General features: G+C 41.9%; 1 protein-coding gene across 1 annotated transcript; it reads right to left on the bottom strand.

Moving 5' to 3' along the window:
• Positions 1 to 4448: 4448 nt before the first annotated feature.
• GLOD5 (glyoxalase domain containing 5) lies at positions 4449 to 14740 on the bottom strand. The gene is given in 6 exon segments (XM_070291186.1): positions 4449 to 4502; positions 4903 to 5031; positions 7295 to 7341; positions 7344 to 7437; positions 10210 to 10347; positions 14678 to 14740. Coding segments are annotated over 6 exon segments (525 nt in total).
• Positions 14741 to 16166: the final 1426 nt, after the last annotated feature.

The raw sequence follows: 16166 nt of genomic DNA on the forward strand, positions 1-16166 counted from the left end.
ATCCCATGGGCGGAGGAGCCTGGTAGGCTGCAGTCCACGGGGTCGCGAAGAGTTGGACACGAATGAGCGACTTCACTTTCACTTTTCACTTTCATGCACTGGAGAAGGAAATGGCAACCCACTCCAGTGTTCTTGCCTGGAGAATCCCAGGGACGGCGGAGCCTGGTGGGCTGCCATCTATGGGGTCGCACAGAGTCAGACACGACTGAGGTGACTTAGCAGCAGCAGCAGCAGCATGTTGTAGCATGGATCAGTACTTCATTCCTTTTTAAGGCTGAATAATTTTCTATCACATGAAAACTTCATTCTGCTACCAATTAGTGAATAGTTTTGGCTGTCGTGAATAATGCTACTATGAACAGTCATGTGGAAATTTTTATGTGTATATATTTTTTCAGTTCTCTTGGGTGTATATCTAGGAATGGAATTGCAAAGTCCTGTGGTAATTCTGTTTTCAGCTTTTTGAGGAGCCTCAAAGGTATTCTACAGAGTAGCTATAGGAAGGTTATACATCCTTTCCAGCACTTGTTACTGTGCTCATTTTTGATCCTAGTAAATGAGATATGGTATCTCATTGTGCTTTTGACTTGTATTTCCCTGACGGCTAATGATATTGAGCATCTTTTCATGTGTTTGTTGGCCTTTTTTTTTTTTAACCATACCATGAAGCCTGCAGAATCTTAGTTCCCTGACCAGGGATTGAACCCAGGCCCCAGCAGTGAAAGCACTGAATTCTAACCACTGGACCACCAGGGAATTTCTGGTTGGCCATTTTTATATATTCTTTATAGAAATGTCTATTCAAATCCTTTGCCCATTTTAATTGGGTTGTCTTTTTATTTTTGAGTATTAAGAATTCTTTGTTCTGTATGCTAGACCCTTATCATATATGTGATTGCACATATTTTTCTCTTATTTGTGGATTATCTTTTCACTTTCTTGAGAGTGTCCTTTGAAGCACAAAAGCTTTTAGCCTTTTTTTTCTTGGATGCATCTTGCAGCTTGTGGAATCTTAGTTCTCTGCCCAGAGGTTGAACCCAGGATCTTGACAGTGAGAACATGGAGTCCTAACCACTGGGCAACCAGGGAATTCCCAAAAGTTTTTAGCTTTGAAGAAGTCCAGTTTGTTTATTTTTCTCTTTGGCTGCTTTGCTCTAGGTGTCATATCTAGGAAACCGTTGCCTAATCCAAGGTTGTGAAGATTTATGCCTAGGTTTTCTTCTAAAAGTTTTATAGTTTTAGTGCTTAATATTTAAGTCTTTGATCCATTTTGAGTTACTTTAATGCAAAGTAGGAGTCCAGGTAAATTCTTTCCATGTGTATATCCAGCTGTCCCTGCACCATTTGTTGAAAAGACTATTCCTTCCCCCATTGAAATGTCTTGGCACTGTTGTCAAAAATCAATTGCCCATGGTGCATAAATTTATTTCTGGACTCTCAATTCTATTCCATTGACCTGTATATTTATCTTTATGTCAATACCACTCAGTCTTGATTGCCATATTATGTAGTAAGTTTTTAAATTGGGATGTGCAAGTATTCCCACTCTGTTTCTTTTTCAATAGTTTTGTAGCTATTCTGGATCCCCAACATTTCCACTTGAATTTTAGGGTCAGTCTGTCAACTTCTGCAAAGAAGTAAGCTGGGATTCTGATAGGAATTGCACTAAATTTGTAGATCAATTTGGGGAGTATTGCTGTCCTAATGCTATGAAGTTTTTAATTCATAAACATGTGATGTTTTTATTTAGGTATTCTTAATTTCTTTCAACAATGTTTTATAGTTTTCAATGTATAAATCTTGCCCATCTTTTGTTAAGTTTATTACTAAGTATTTTATTTTTCTGATGCTGTTGTAAATGAAATTGTTTTATTAATTTCACTTGTGGGTTTTTCTTTGCTAGTATATAGAAATACAATCAAGTTTTCTATGATCTTGTGTCTTACAACCTTACAGAGCTTTGTTGTAGTGTTTTTGTTGTGGATTCCTTAAGATTTTCTGTGTACAAGATCATGTTATCTGCAAATAGAGATTGTATAATTCTTTCTTTCCAATATGGATGTCTTTTATTTCTTTTTCTTGCCTAATTACCCAGACTAGAACCTCCAGTACAATATTGAAGTGCTGAGAGGGGATATCCTTGTTTTGTTCCTCATCTTCAGGAAAAAATATTCAGTCTTTCACCATTAAATATGATGTTAGCTGTAGATTTTTTGTAGATGCCCTTTATCAGGTTGAGGAAGTTCTCTTCTATTCCTAGTTTTTTGAGTGTTTTGTGTTTTTGTTTTAATTTACTTGTAATTGGAGGATAATTGCTTTAAATGTTGTGTTGGTTTCTGCTGTACATCACTGTGAATCAGCCATTGTTGAGTGTTTTATCATGAAAGGGTATTGAATTTTGTCAAATGCTTTTTTCTGTATCTATTAAGATCCTGTGGATTTTGTCTTTTATTCTCTTAATATGGTATATTACATTAATTGATTTTCACATGTTGAACTAATCTTACATCCCAGGGATAAATCCTACTTGGTTATGGTGTATAATCCTTTTATATGTTACTGCATTCTAGTATTTACTAGTATTTTGTTGAAGATTTTTATATCTATATTCATAAGTGATATTGGTCTATAGTTGTTTTTTCTTACTATGTCTTTGTCTGGTTTTGGTATCAAGTAATGATGACCTCTTAAGTTCATTCCCTTTAATTGCCAAGTAGTATTCCATGGAATGGATATACCATATTTTGGTTAATCATTCATCTGCTGATGGACATCTGGGTTGTTTACAGTCTCTTCTTTATTACAGCACACCTGCAACTTACAAACTCATATGTCTCTGTGCACACACATGTGGAAGAGTTTTTTTCCTGGGGCAGGGGATATCAGTCTATCCATCCTTCCACCTCCCCACCCATCTATCCATCCACCTGTCCACCTACCCCTTTATTCATCTATCCATTTACTGCCCTTCCTTCCTTCTTTCTTCCCTTCCATTATTCCTTTCCTTCCATCCTTCCTTTGTTCCTTCCTTCCTTCCATAAATCATCTGTCTCTTGGCACATAGCATCTGGGTCCAAGGCAAGTTATTTTTGTAAAAAATAGGCAGGAAACCTGCTACAGCTTTTGGCAAAGCCTTTCATGTGCTAAAACTCACATCCTTAACCATCCTCTATCCCCAGCATTTTGGGGGCTCCCTGGGAATTTGCTCATAGGGCATGGCTAAACTACCACCTGGAGACTGTTTAAGAGACCAGAGTCCACAAGACTAGGGGCTCCCTCACCTTAAAGAGAGTCTCATATGTACTCCTTCATCCATCTCTTATTTGCCTAAGGATCTGTACTCTCCCCTGTCCTCTTTGCCTGCCTCATTCACTGGTTCCTCCTCTTGTTTCAGAGCTCTAAATGTCCTTGGGCCTCTTCTCTAGTTGACATGTTCTCTCTTGGTGAACTCATGCAGTCTCTGTCTTCAGAGTATCTCCAGAATCTAACCACTTTTTACCACCTCTCCCACCAGCACCAGTGTTACTCATCTCAACCACTGTAGTAACCTCCTCCTCAGGGTCCCCCAGCTTCCACCCTCAACCTTGTAGTCTATTTTCCTCAAAGCATCCAAAGGGAGCTTGTTAAATCCTAAGTCAGATCACGGTTCTCCCCTGCTCATGACCTTCCTGTGGCTCCCCTGTCACTCAGAGTAAAACCCGGAGTCCTCTCCATGGCCCATGAGGCCCCACACCATCTGTCCCCCCAACCTCTCCCACCTCACCTCCTGCCGCTCCCCCTACTCACTCTTCCTCCGTACTAGCCTCCTCGCTGCTCCTCACAGACTCCAGGCCCCTGCATGTATCAGGGCCTTTGCACTGGCTATCCTCTCTGCCTGCTATGGTCTTCCTGTAGCTATTGGCACAGCTCCCTCCCTCATCTTTTCATGTCTGGACTAAAATGTCTCTTTCTCAGTGAGGTTTCCCTGACCATTACATATTGGAAAATGCTTCAGTTTTTTTTTTAATCTGTTGCCACTTTCCCAAAGCACCTATCATCCTCTAACACACTTGATATTTTCCTTACTTAATTTTGTTTCTTTTCTGTCTCTCCCACCAGAATGGCAGCTCCACAAACATAGATAAGCTTATCTCTTCTGTTCAACACTGTCTTTCCAATGCCTGGAACAGGCCCAAGCACACAGTAGGTGTTCAATGTATGTTTATTGATTGACTGAATCAGTAAATGGTAGGGGAAGAGGATAGGAACAGAGAAAATTTGTTCTCGTCCCATCTGTCTCCTCTTGTTTGGAGCAGAGCCTCAGCTGAGATGAGTCTGAACCTACCAGATCCAAATGTAGAAAGTGCCACATTCTGCAGGGCTGAAACCAGCTAAGGTGCTCTAGGAGGAGGTAGTATTATCTGGGCTGGCCCTTGAAGGCCCCATGGGAATTGCAGAGATCTTGGAGTTCAGTCAAACCAGTTGGGTGGAATAAACATCAGGTAGTACCTGGCTGGAGTGAGCTGAATCAAAAAGGATGAAAAGGGTAAGCTCACTGACAAGGAGAAATCTATCAGGGGTCTTGAGTCCCAAGCTGATGACCCTGAATTTGGTCCTCAGAGATGTCATACCCCCTGGCCACTGACCCCCAAATAGCTCAGAGACCTTATGTTCTAGAAAAACAGCCATATATAATGCTGAGACAGTAATAATAAAGAGCTCATGTTAATTGAAAGTTATTTATTGGGGCAGCTTGGATAGGGGACTCTCAGACATGTTGGTCCCAAACCCACTTCAGATTGCCCAGCAAAATGCATAAAGTGCCTGAGTCCTCAGTCCTTAGAGGTTTCTGGACCTGGGTGAGGGTTTGCAGGAAGGAAGGGAGGGATGACATGGCAGGGGATAGAATGGCAGAGAACTAACCTCCATCATGAGGAGATATAGTTGGGACCCCTCAGTCAGGTTTCTGTCAGGGTATTGGAGGTAGATGGACATAATGGGCCCTTTTGCCCCTGTTCTGGGGACTGGACCCTCCTCAATGACATCACAAGTCTGAAGTGGGAGGAGAGAACAAAAATCATTCATTCACAGACCATGTTTGAGACCAAAATTTCATTCTTTACCGTGGCCTAGAACACCCCTGTATCTTTCACACTTCATCTCCTACCATTCTCCTCTCCCTCATTCTGTTCCAGCTATGTAACAGCTATATGACCTCAAGCAGAGTACTGCCGGGGTCCAGCCCCGGTGGATCCAGGGAATTCGAAGGGTGGACTGCGTTGGCGTGAGAAAAACTTATTTATTGATTGATATAAGATTAGATTAGGAAGAAATAGTGTAGTAGGGAGATTAAGTGGAGGAAGAGGGCTGAATAGCTTGGTTTACTCGGAAAGCCAATAAAGTTCCAGACAAGGAGCTTGCACCATCTACGTTGGGCCACCGGCGCTCGCTTGAATATCTAAGGGTGCCACGCCTTAGGCTCCCTTTCGAGTGGGTCTTAACAGCCAGGGCAAGTAAGTAGACCTGGCGGGCCTCCGTGCCCCAGGTGGAAATTCAGCCTGAAATTAAAGTAAAGAGCAGAGGGAGGGAAAGGGAGAGAAGAAGAAGAGAGAGAGACACGGTGGGAAGCCAAATTCCCAAGAAACCAGGCTGAGAGACTAGTCCGAGAAACTGGTCCAATCCTTTATTGTTCAGAAGGCCTTTTATACTTTTCATAAAACATGGAGATCAATGGGTAACACAAAATTATGTAGCGTCCGCAACCCAGACTCTTTCTGTATATCATTTTGTATACAAAAGGTCTCAGGTCATTTACATTATCTTCTGACCAAGAGGCTTGTTAACTTTTTGGCTCTCTTCCTTAATGAATGTTAATTTTGTTTCCCCTGAAGTGTTTTTCTTTAATCTACATCTCCTTAAGGCGCTGAAGTTACATCTCTATAGAACAAAGGTGCAGTGGGTTATAACAAAGAAGGTACTTAACTCAAAGATCTAATGTTGCTAATACCAGGTCTACTACTTGTTTTTCTATATACCAACTATATCTACAAATAAAGGATATGAAAATTTGGCAGCAAGTATTGACTCAACAAATGAAACTTTTAATCAGTCCTATTCTAATGACTTTGACTCCTCGGAAGCCCCTACATTCCTAGGATGTTTTAAGCTTCCTGTGCCTCCTGCGGTCAGGAGGCCTCAAACAATCACACGCGCAGCTGCATGAGTCCTGCAGGCAGGCTAAAAATCCATCAGAGGGGTTTTTGGATTGAAAACACTCTTTCAAATGCAGAAGACTAAAGCCCTGAATTGACTTTTCCCAGAGAATGTCAGAAGAGTGGAAAAGCAGAGCACAAAAACCGGCAGATTTTTGTTGGGGTACATGCTTAGGAATTTCCAGAGGGGCCCCTGAAGTCTGAGCACGCCTTGCGTATGTCAGCTTCCTTCCTCATGACCTTGTCACGGGCGGGATTCCTCACACTGGCTCCTGGCAGAGTACCTAACTGCTCAGCACCTCAGTTTCCTCATCCATCAAATGGGGATGATAATGTGCCTAGTAAGTGGCAGAGTCAGAATTCAAACCCAGGCAAGTCTGGGCCAAAGTCCATACCCTTAACCCCTGTGCTTTACCCACTTTACTTCCAAGCCAGACTTTTTCACTGATATTTTCCAAAAGAGTCCAGGTCAATTTGCACAAAATATATTTAATACCTCAATCTTTGTTCCCCCAAAGGAGAACCAATGTCCCCTTCACATGAAATCATCTTAAGTATTACAAGGATACTAAATTAAATTACAGTGAGTAAAAAAAAAAATTACAGTGAGTCAGAAATTATTCCCTGTTCAGTCCTGTTTCAATCCTTCTGATTATACCAAGAAGAAAGTGTCTGGTGGATGCGAAGTCCTTGATACCTCTCTAACCAACCTAACTTTGTCAAGCCCAGAGATTGGGGGAAGCAGAAGTGGCTAGAATCTAATGACACAGTGATGCTTTTACAGCTGTTTGTTTTTATAATTGCCTCCCCTTTATGCCAAGATATGATGGATTTCCACTTACTTGGTTGAACATTTTCTTTTTACACAAATGTATTTATATAAATAGAGTTTAGGTATACTGTTTTCCACAAGGGTGAGATAAAGTTTTCTTTTAAAATACATTTGTTTATGGGGAAAATTATGTCCATGATAATGAGTAAACAATGGTGTGCAAACCTTATATGGATGTGATGAAACCTGTTATGTCTGAAGTTTGAGTCATGCTTCTGTTTTCATTGCATCTGTAGCAGCTTTCTCAAAAGAAGATGGAAGTTTGACTCACCTTGAGGCACTGGACCATTTCCTCCAAATGCATCTTTGTGATCAGGAGCTGGGGACCAGGTGAGTGGCTTTGGATTCAAATTCCTTTCCCACCTCGTGGAGGTTAAATTTCTGGTCTCCAAAACACAATGCTTTCTGGTCTCCCTATATGGGGGGAGAAAACAACCTGGAACTAAACCTCCAAGGTGAGTGTGAGGCACAGCCCCCTATCTACCCCAACAAGGTTAAAAAAAGAAATAGAACAAGGCTTTGATGAAAAATAGCCACTTGGTACCCACTCTTATCTTGTTCCCTAGAGGCAAATGCTTTCAATGTGTGTATGTGTTTCTTCTGGAAATTATTTCCATACCTCCAAATAATATGTTGATACTATCCATGGCAGAGACTATAATCTGCCTGCTTTATATAAATTTCTCCCCTTTTTCTTTTAAACACAACCCAAGTTTTAGTGGGGTCTATTGTGCACCCAGCTTTAAAAACCTGCATTTCCCAGCATTCATTGCTGGGCAGCCATGGAAGGCTGGACAATGAAACGTTAGCAGAGGCTCTGAGCCATGCTTCTGAAAACCTTCCCACCCCACTGAGCTGACGCTTTTTGCCTACTCATTTCCTCCTTTCAGCCACTGCCCACACCCTGCCTGCCTACCTCTAGACTGATTGTTGAATGAGAGAAAGAGAAAACTCTATTTTATTTAGCCCACTTAGCTTAACCCAGTTAAGTTTTCTCCCACATGCCTCCAAACACAGTCCCTAACTGACATGCCACTATTTCTTGATTTGGCAACTTCAGACATTTTCTATCTTTTTCCTGCTATGATAAATGAGAATTTAGCTCATCCACAATACTACCCCTCCCAATAGTATTATGTCGTCAGTTTTAGCTCCTCTTTTGATTCCTTTACAATTTAAAAATAGCCCACTTGCACCTTAATGTTTTGATGGATGAACATAGTATCTCATTGACCCAAGCGATACCCAAGTATCTCTTCATCTTGCCTCTTTCTCCTATGCCTATCAACTTCTGCCATTTTTATTTATTTATGTATTTAATGGCAAAATATTTTAATTTTTCATAAAACTATTTCCCCCACTCCATAGACACCATGCAGAAAAGAATCTGTATGCATGTGTTCTGGTTGAGCCAGAGGATGAGACTTCTTCCATTAAAAAAAAAAATCACTTTTGTACTCCCTTCATATCACCATGGCTGATACTACATTCATTCTATCAGAAAATGACTTTATTTCAAATGATAGTTCAGCTGAGTATAGAACTTGAGATTGTAGGTTATTTTCCCATAGCCTTTTATATGTGGCTTCATTGTCTTCCTGAATCTGGTATTGCTGATAAGACGTCTGATGTTAATCTGTTTTCATTTCTTTTAGATATGATGCATCCACCCTCCACTCTTGCAGCTTTTAAGACTTTTCTTGATCCTAGATGTACTGAAATTTCACTCCAGTGTGTCCAGATACCAAGGGCTGAGGCTTCACATGCCTATTATTGTTGATGCATGCAAGGCCCTTCTCTAGTTTTATTTGTATACTTAATCTCTTTATCTCCAGTCTTCATTCCTGTCCTCAACATAGGCAATGATTATAATGTGTTTGATGTTCATTCTTTGGTTTTCATAAGTTATTGTAAAAGGTGTATTATTGTTTTATGTGTGTATGTTATAAGTGATATTGTGCTATGGACATGATTTGGCTTTGCCATTTTTCGTTCAGCATGGTCTTTTTAAGACCCGCCCATCTTGCTGTGTATAAATCCAGTCTGATACTGCATAATTCTATTTTTATGCATGACATTCGATGTTGGAGCTTCCCAGGTGGTGCTAGTAGTAAAGAATCCATCTGGAAGTTCAGGAGATCCAAGAGACTCGGGTCCAATCCCTGAGTTGGTAAGATCTCCTGGAGTAGGAAATGGCACCCTACTCCAATATCCTTGCCTGGAGAATTCTATGGGCAGAGGGGCCTGGCGGGCTACAGTCCATAGGGTAGTAGAGTTGGACACAACTGAGAGACCAAGCACACAGCACAGAGCACACATTCCATGTTAATTTTACATTTTTTTTTACTCTGTTTGCCATTCATGGGCCCTTTCCATTGAAGGCAATCAGTGTCTCTGCATCTCCCACATTGGGAGTTGTTCCAAATTCTCAAGGATTGTATTCAATCTCTGGAAATCTTTTTACCTTGGATCCGTTTTTCTTGGGGACATTCGTTTTCCTGACCCAAACTGGACTGATTGTGTTCTAGGTATCTTTCTGGATCTTCCTCTTAGAATCCACTGTTTCCTGACTTTGATGTCTTATTCCTGGATTAATCACTCATTTTGATAACATATTCTCAAGTAATTTTGAAAGCAAGTAGGCCAAGTTTCTGAGTCTTTTTCTTAATATGTCTAAGAATGTTTTATTCTACACCCACCTTGATTAATAATTTGTCTGGTCATAGAATCCTAGGTTGAAATGTTTTCCCTCAGAATCTTGAAGTTGTTATTCTGTTGTCTTCTGGTCTCTGACTCTTGGGAAATCTGAAGTCTACATTTCCTTTTCCTTTGTAGTTGAACTACTTTTTAACCTCTCTGCAAACTTCTAGGAGCTTTGTATTTATTTTGATGTTCTATAATTTCTTAGGAACATATCTAGGTGTAAACATGCTGGATACTCAGTTAACTCTCCATATAAGGACTGGAAAGATCTCTCACATTATTCTGTGGTTATTTCCTCCCTCCCTTCCCTCCCTTTATTCACTGAATAGTGAAGTCCCACTATTCAGAGTTTGGAATCTCCTCCACTGGTCCTTTTTAAATTTTTAAATTGTGTGTGTGTGTTTTGGAGTTTTAGGCTACTTTTTAAAATAGCATAATCAAATTTTACCCCAGCTGCAGTTTGGAATTTGGGGAAGTTGTTACCTCAAAAGTCATGACCTCCATGCCCAGGATCTTGGAATAAAATAGAGTGGTGTCTTTGAGGCTCTTTACTGTCATCACAATGTGGTCAAGTCTATGGATAAGACACAGGGAAGGGGTCCGACTGTTGTCCCTCCATGACTAAAAAAAGAAAAAAAAAAGAGTCAAAAGAGACCACACTGCCACTGGTCACACCCATGTTTCCTGTGTTTCCTTCTCCCTGCTTTCCCTCACCTCCCCAGTGACTATACTTCCTTCTACCCCCATTCCAAGGGGAAAGTCCTGGGAGGAATCTTCAGTACTTATTGCTCATGTGTGGGTTCACAAGAGTCCATGTGTCTGCCATGACCACCCTCCACTGTTTTCTTATTCTTTTCCTCCTTCCAGAGGGATAGAGGTGAAGATAGGAGTGAAGTGAAAGTCACTCAGTGGTGTCTGACTCTTGCGATCCCATGGACTGTAGCCTGCAAGGTTCCTCTATCTATGGGATTCTCCAGGCAAGAATACTGGAGTGGGTTGCTATTTCCTTCTCCAAAGGTGATCAACTTAAGTCAGGTTTAAATCCCTTATGAGTTTACCGATGGCATTTTGTTGATGCTGATCACCACAATTCTTTCTCTGAACTACCATACTACAATGCCCTGTCATTTTTTTTTTAAAGGAGGTGTGTGTTTAAAAATGGACTCATTTGTTGTTTTTTTAAGACAATTCCACATAATGTTACTAGTGGGCTAATGATGGAATTCAGCTTGCCACCCCCCAGGCCACTCTTCAAAACAAGCTGCTTTATAGAACAAGGGAGAGTTTGGTTTTTGGAAGATAGGAGAGGTGAGACCAAAACCCAAACTCTCCCTTGTTTTCCCAGAGCTGAAATTCATCTCTTTTATAAGAAATAATAAGAACACTGTCATGTGAATTGAATCGCCAGTCTATGTCTGACGCAGGGTGCAGCATGCTTGGGGCTGGTGCATGGGGATGACCCAGAAAGATGTTATGGGGAGGGAGGTGGGAGGGGGGTTCATGTTTGGGAATGCATGTAAGAATTAAAGATTTTAAAATTTAAAAAAATAAATAAATAAAATAAAATGTTAATACTCATAAAGAAAAAAAAATAAACAAATACTAATAGAAAAAAAAAAAAGAAATAATAAGAACAGAGGAGGCCTGAGTATAAGCCCTTTATTGGCCAGTTTAAAACTCAGTCCCTTCCTTTATCACTCCACAGTTAATCACAGAGGACAGGACAAGAAGGGAGCATCTCAGATGCAGTGATGTTTCTGGGCATGTGTGCCTACAGATCAGCACTGACACCTAGGGGGAGGGCACACCAACCACCACTCATTTCCTGCCTTCAGCACACCTCCCACCAGATCTTTCTCTGATTGGAGTTCTTTAGTAATTTGTATATTTACATTACATCTGCTACAGGATTATAAGATGCCTATGCACCATAAATTGCAGAGTATAGTGGTTAAAAAAATATATTGCAGAGCCAGACTGATATTTACTTGCTATCTGGGCCGAGAGAGTTTGGTTTCCATTTCTGGAAAATGGGTATGATTTTTTTATGTGTTTTATAGAACTGTTGTGAACAGCTTAAAAAAAAAAGTTGGGAGAAGTTCCCTGGTGGTCCAGTGGTTAGGACTTGGTGCTCTCACTGCCAGGGGCCCGAGTTTGGCTCCTGGTTGGGGAACTAATATCCCACAAGCTGGGGAGTGTGGCCAAACATAAAAAAATATTACAACAATGCCTGACAGCAAGTGCTATAAGAGTTGATGATGATGATGTTGTGGTCATCTTGTTAAAATCCAGACTCTCTGTACTGTGACCCTCAGTCTTTGCAACCTATTTATTTATTTATTTTCACTGCATCAGTTCTTAGTTATGGCACTTGGGATCCTTCGTTGTGGCTCATGGGCTCCAGAGTACATGGGCTCTGTAGTTGAGGCGCCTGGGCGTAGTTGCCCTGCTGGCATGTGGGATCTTAGTTCCCCCATCAAGAATTGAACCTGTGTCCCCGCATTGCAAGGCAGATCCTCAAGCACTGGACCATCAGGGAAGTCCCCTCATTCATTGCTCTTGGATTCCAAGCCACATTGTCCTTTTGCCTGTTCCTCATAAGGGCCATCCTTGAACCTTTAGCCTTGGGGCCTTTTGCACATGCTAGTATCTGTCTCCCTGATTAGAATATAAGCTTCATAAGCGTAGAAATTTCTGTTTTGTTCCCCACTGTCCCAAACAGCTAGCAGATGTTCTATAATATTTGTTCAATTAATGAATATCTACTATAATAATTGGACTTCCCTGGTGGCTCAGATGGTAAAGCGTCTGTCTACAATGCGGAAGACCCGGATTCGATCCCTGGGTTGGGAAGATCCCCTGGAGAAGGAAATGGCAATCCACTCCAGTACTATTGCCTGGAAAATCCCATGAACAGAGGAGCCTGGTAGGCTACAGTCCATGGGGTCGGAGAGTCAGACATGACTGAGCAACTTTACTTCACTTCACTACAATAATTAGACCCAGTGCCTGGCACAAAGTCTGGCTTCTGTTCTATTCTGCTGTGTTCAATTCCATTTGAAACCATTACATTAAAAAGAAAACCATTACATTTTAAACAGTTGCTTTCACTTGAGCCCCAGCTTAAAAAAAAATACTGTGCTTTTCTATTTTCATGAGTGAAGGAGGCATTAGAAAAGTTCTTGAGTTCTGCTGTCCTTATGGATATAGAGGATCCATATAAACACAGAAGCTGTAGAACTGGGGAAATGATTGCCATTTGAGCTTCATTGAAACTAATGTTCTATGTATTAAAAATCTTATTAACCTTTTAATGTCTGTAGGATTGATAATAGCACTCCCCTTTCAGTCCTGATATTGGTATTTTGTTTTTTCTCTTATTGAGAAAACAGAATTTACTAATAGTTTCTTAATCTGTTCAAAGAACCAATTTTTGACATTAATTTTCTCTGTTGTATGTTTCCCATTTCCCAAGTTTCTGCTCTCTTTATAATTTCCTTCCTTCCACTTTCTCAGGGTTCAATTTGCTGTTCCTTTGCCAGACTCCTGATATGGAAGCTGAGGTACTTGATTTTCAAGTTTTTACATCTATGCACATTTAGAGCTATAGATTTTTCCTTGAGCACTGCTTTAAATTGCTTTAGCCACATCCCCCAAATCTGATAAGTATTTGGAAATCAACTCAACAAACTCCTTCCATTATCCAATGCCCTACTAACTCACATTCACTCCCCAATTCTGCTTTGCAGACGTGGAGCTCCATCCTTGCAAATTCAAGGATAAGCAAAGCTGGCTCTCTTTAGGAACTGGAAGAAGGCCCATGCGGCTTGGAATCCGAGAGTGAGTGAGACTGGAAGAGGGGCAGGCCAGGCAAGATCATGCAGGGTTTCGAGATGAGGTTAGGGAGGCTGGTTTAAAAAAAAAAAATGACTGAAGAAAAATGCACAACCTAAAAGTTGTTGAGTTATGTAATATTTCAGGACTTGACTGAGGACAATAGCCCAGGAGACAGCTGCTCAGATAGCTCTGAGGACCTGCTCCAGATAGGTAAGGGAGGACTCTAGATATTCTGGAATTTTTGCTGAAAAAAAAAAAAAACCCATATAGTCAAACATCAAAATATTACTGCTAATCACAAAAAGCAGCCTTCTCAAGTTAATGATTTTAGCACTTTTCTATGTATGAGAGGATGCAAGAGTCTGGGCTCATTGAAATCTTTTCTCAGGTATGCATGTTAACTACCTAGGGCCAGTATACTTAACTACCTAGGGTATTTCTCCTAAACGCCCCCAGGGCGCATTGTTGGGAGGCAGCTGCAGTGGCTGCTGGCATGAGTCTGGGCAACACTCGTTGTTTACTTGGAACAGCAGGCGCCATTCCCTTTCTACGAGCAACACACTTAAGCTTACTATGTGTCAAGCTCTGTTCTAAGCACTGCATAAAGCATAATCCACTTTATTTCTCACAACCAAATATATGTCTATATGTATATTATATATGTAAATATATATAAACTAGAATTTCCAAAATACTATAGCCTCCCTCTGGCCTCCTCCACAGGGACAGCTTCTATCTTCCTACAAAGTCCTTTTCAAGGTTTCCTTCGGGGTGCCAGTGGCCCTTGGAATTCTTTTAGCAAACCTCAAGAGCAGCGCTCTTTCCTGGCCGCTCCCTGTCCCGCTCCACCCCAGTGGCCCAGGCTGAACCGGCTCCTGGAGCCGCCCCTAGGGAGCGGAGCTGAGCTGCTGCCCACTCCTGCAGACCTGCTGACAGTCTGCTGTGTGTTAGAGCAGGGGCTTTCTATGTCCCTCTGCTGCCCTCTGCTTGTCTTTGAAAGAGGAAAGAAGAAGGAAGAGGGTGGGGAAATGGATGAAAGCACACTGGGACAGCCATATAGAAGGGAAGCAGGTTGCCAGGCCCAGCTGGGAACTCTCAGCCTTACTGCCAGTACCTGTGCCCCAAGACCCCCGGGGGCCACCCCATTCACCTTCTTCTCCAAAGTCCAACTCCACATCCTGGCTGGCAGCCTGGAGTGCAGATGGTGCAGTGTGGTTGGCTAAGTGTCTTTGCCCCAGCCTCCAGACAGCCCTCTGGCTCAATGCCTGCAGATCAAGGGGCAGGAATGGAAGGGCCACTGACTAGGGACTGCTGGTGTTGACAGAGGTAGATGGTGCAAGTACAAAGACTCTGACATAAAATACAGGGCCTGGAAAGTGAAAGCCTAAGGTGTCTTAGCCAGCTCAGGCCACCATAATATAGCACTATAGACAGGGTAGCTGAAACAGTAATTTATTTTCTTACCATTCTGGAGGCCAGAAGTCCAAGACCAGAGTGCTAGTATGGTTGGGTTCTGATAACATCTCTCTTCCTGGCTTGCAGATGGCCACCTTCTTGCCAGGTCCTCACATGGCAGAGAGAAAGAACAAACTTTCTAGTGTCTTCTTTTTTAAAAAGCTCCCTGACCAGGTACTGAACCCATAGCCCCTGCAATGCAGAATCTTCACTGCTGGACTGCCAGGGAAGTCCCTCTGGTGTGTTCTTATATAGGTACTAATGCCATCTTGAGGGTTTTACCCTCATGACTTCATCTAACCATAATACCTTCCTAAAGCCCCTAATATATCACATTGGGGGCCTCAACACATGGATTTGGGGAGGGAGACACAAACATTCAGTCCACAATTAAGGATTACTTTGTAATAACATAGAAAAACTATCCATCCTGAAGTTTGGGGAGGACCTTTATTCTAGGGTGTGAGATCTCTGATCTGTTTGGGAATTTATGTCTGGCGTATGAAGTTAGGAACAGTCTGAGTTAGAGTATAACTACACTAATTTATAATGGATCTGTCTCCAAGCCAAGATCTCAGAGCTATTAAATGTTCTCTGTCCCAGGGTGTGAGTTTATGAATGCTTTTGGGGTGTGAGCTCTGAAGTCCTCCCCTTCCCACCCCTTTCTCAACCCCATCCTCACCCTGCACTGCTGAGAGGGAACATTCATCAGCCCCATTACTGTTCACCTTACCCTGAGCTGAGTGCCCTTTCTCTTTTTAATGACCTGTCCAGCCCCTGAGGCATGTGAGTTTTAGATTCTTGTGCCTAGACACACCCTAGATACCCACTCAGATAGACACACAGATGCTTTGTGCTGTGCATATTCGTTTTGCTTAAGATTTTCCTTTATGAAGAATTACACATGAATATAGGTTTGTATGGGCTTCCCACTGGAGAAGGAAATGGCAATCCACTCCAGTACTATTGCCTGGAAAATCCCATGGACAGAGGAGCTTAGTAGGCTACAGTCCGTGGGGTCGCAAAGAGTCGGACACGACTGAGCGACTTCACTAGTCACTAGTCACTATGGGCTTCCCAGGTAGCACTAGTGCTACAGATCACACCTGCCGATGCAGGAGACATAAGAGATGCAGTTTCGATCTTTG

The sequence above is a fragment of the Ovis canadensis genome, chromosome X (genome assembly GCF_042477335.2).
Source record: "Ovis canadensis isolate MfBH-ARS-UI-01 breed Bighorn chromosome X, ARS-UI_OviCan_v2, whole genome shotgun sequence".
In the NCBI taxonomy this organism is placed as follows: Eukaryota; Metazoa; Chordata; class Mammalia; order Artiodactyla; family Bovidae; genus Ovis; species Ovis canadensis.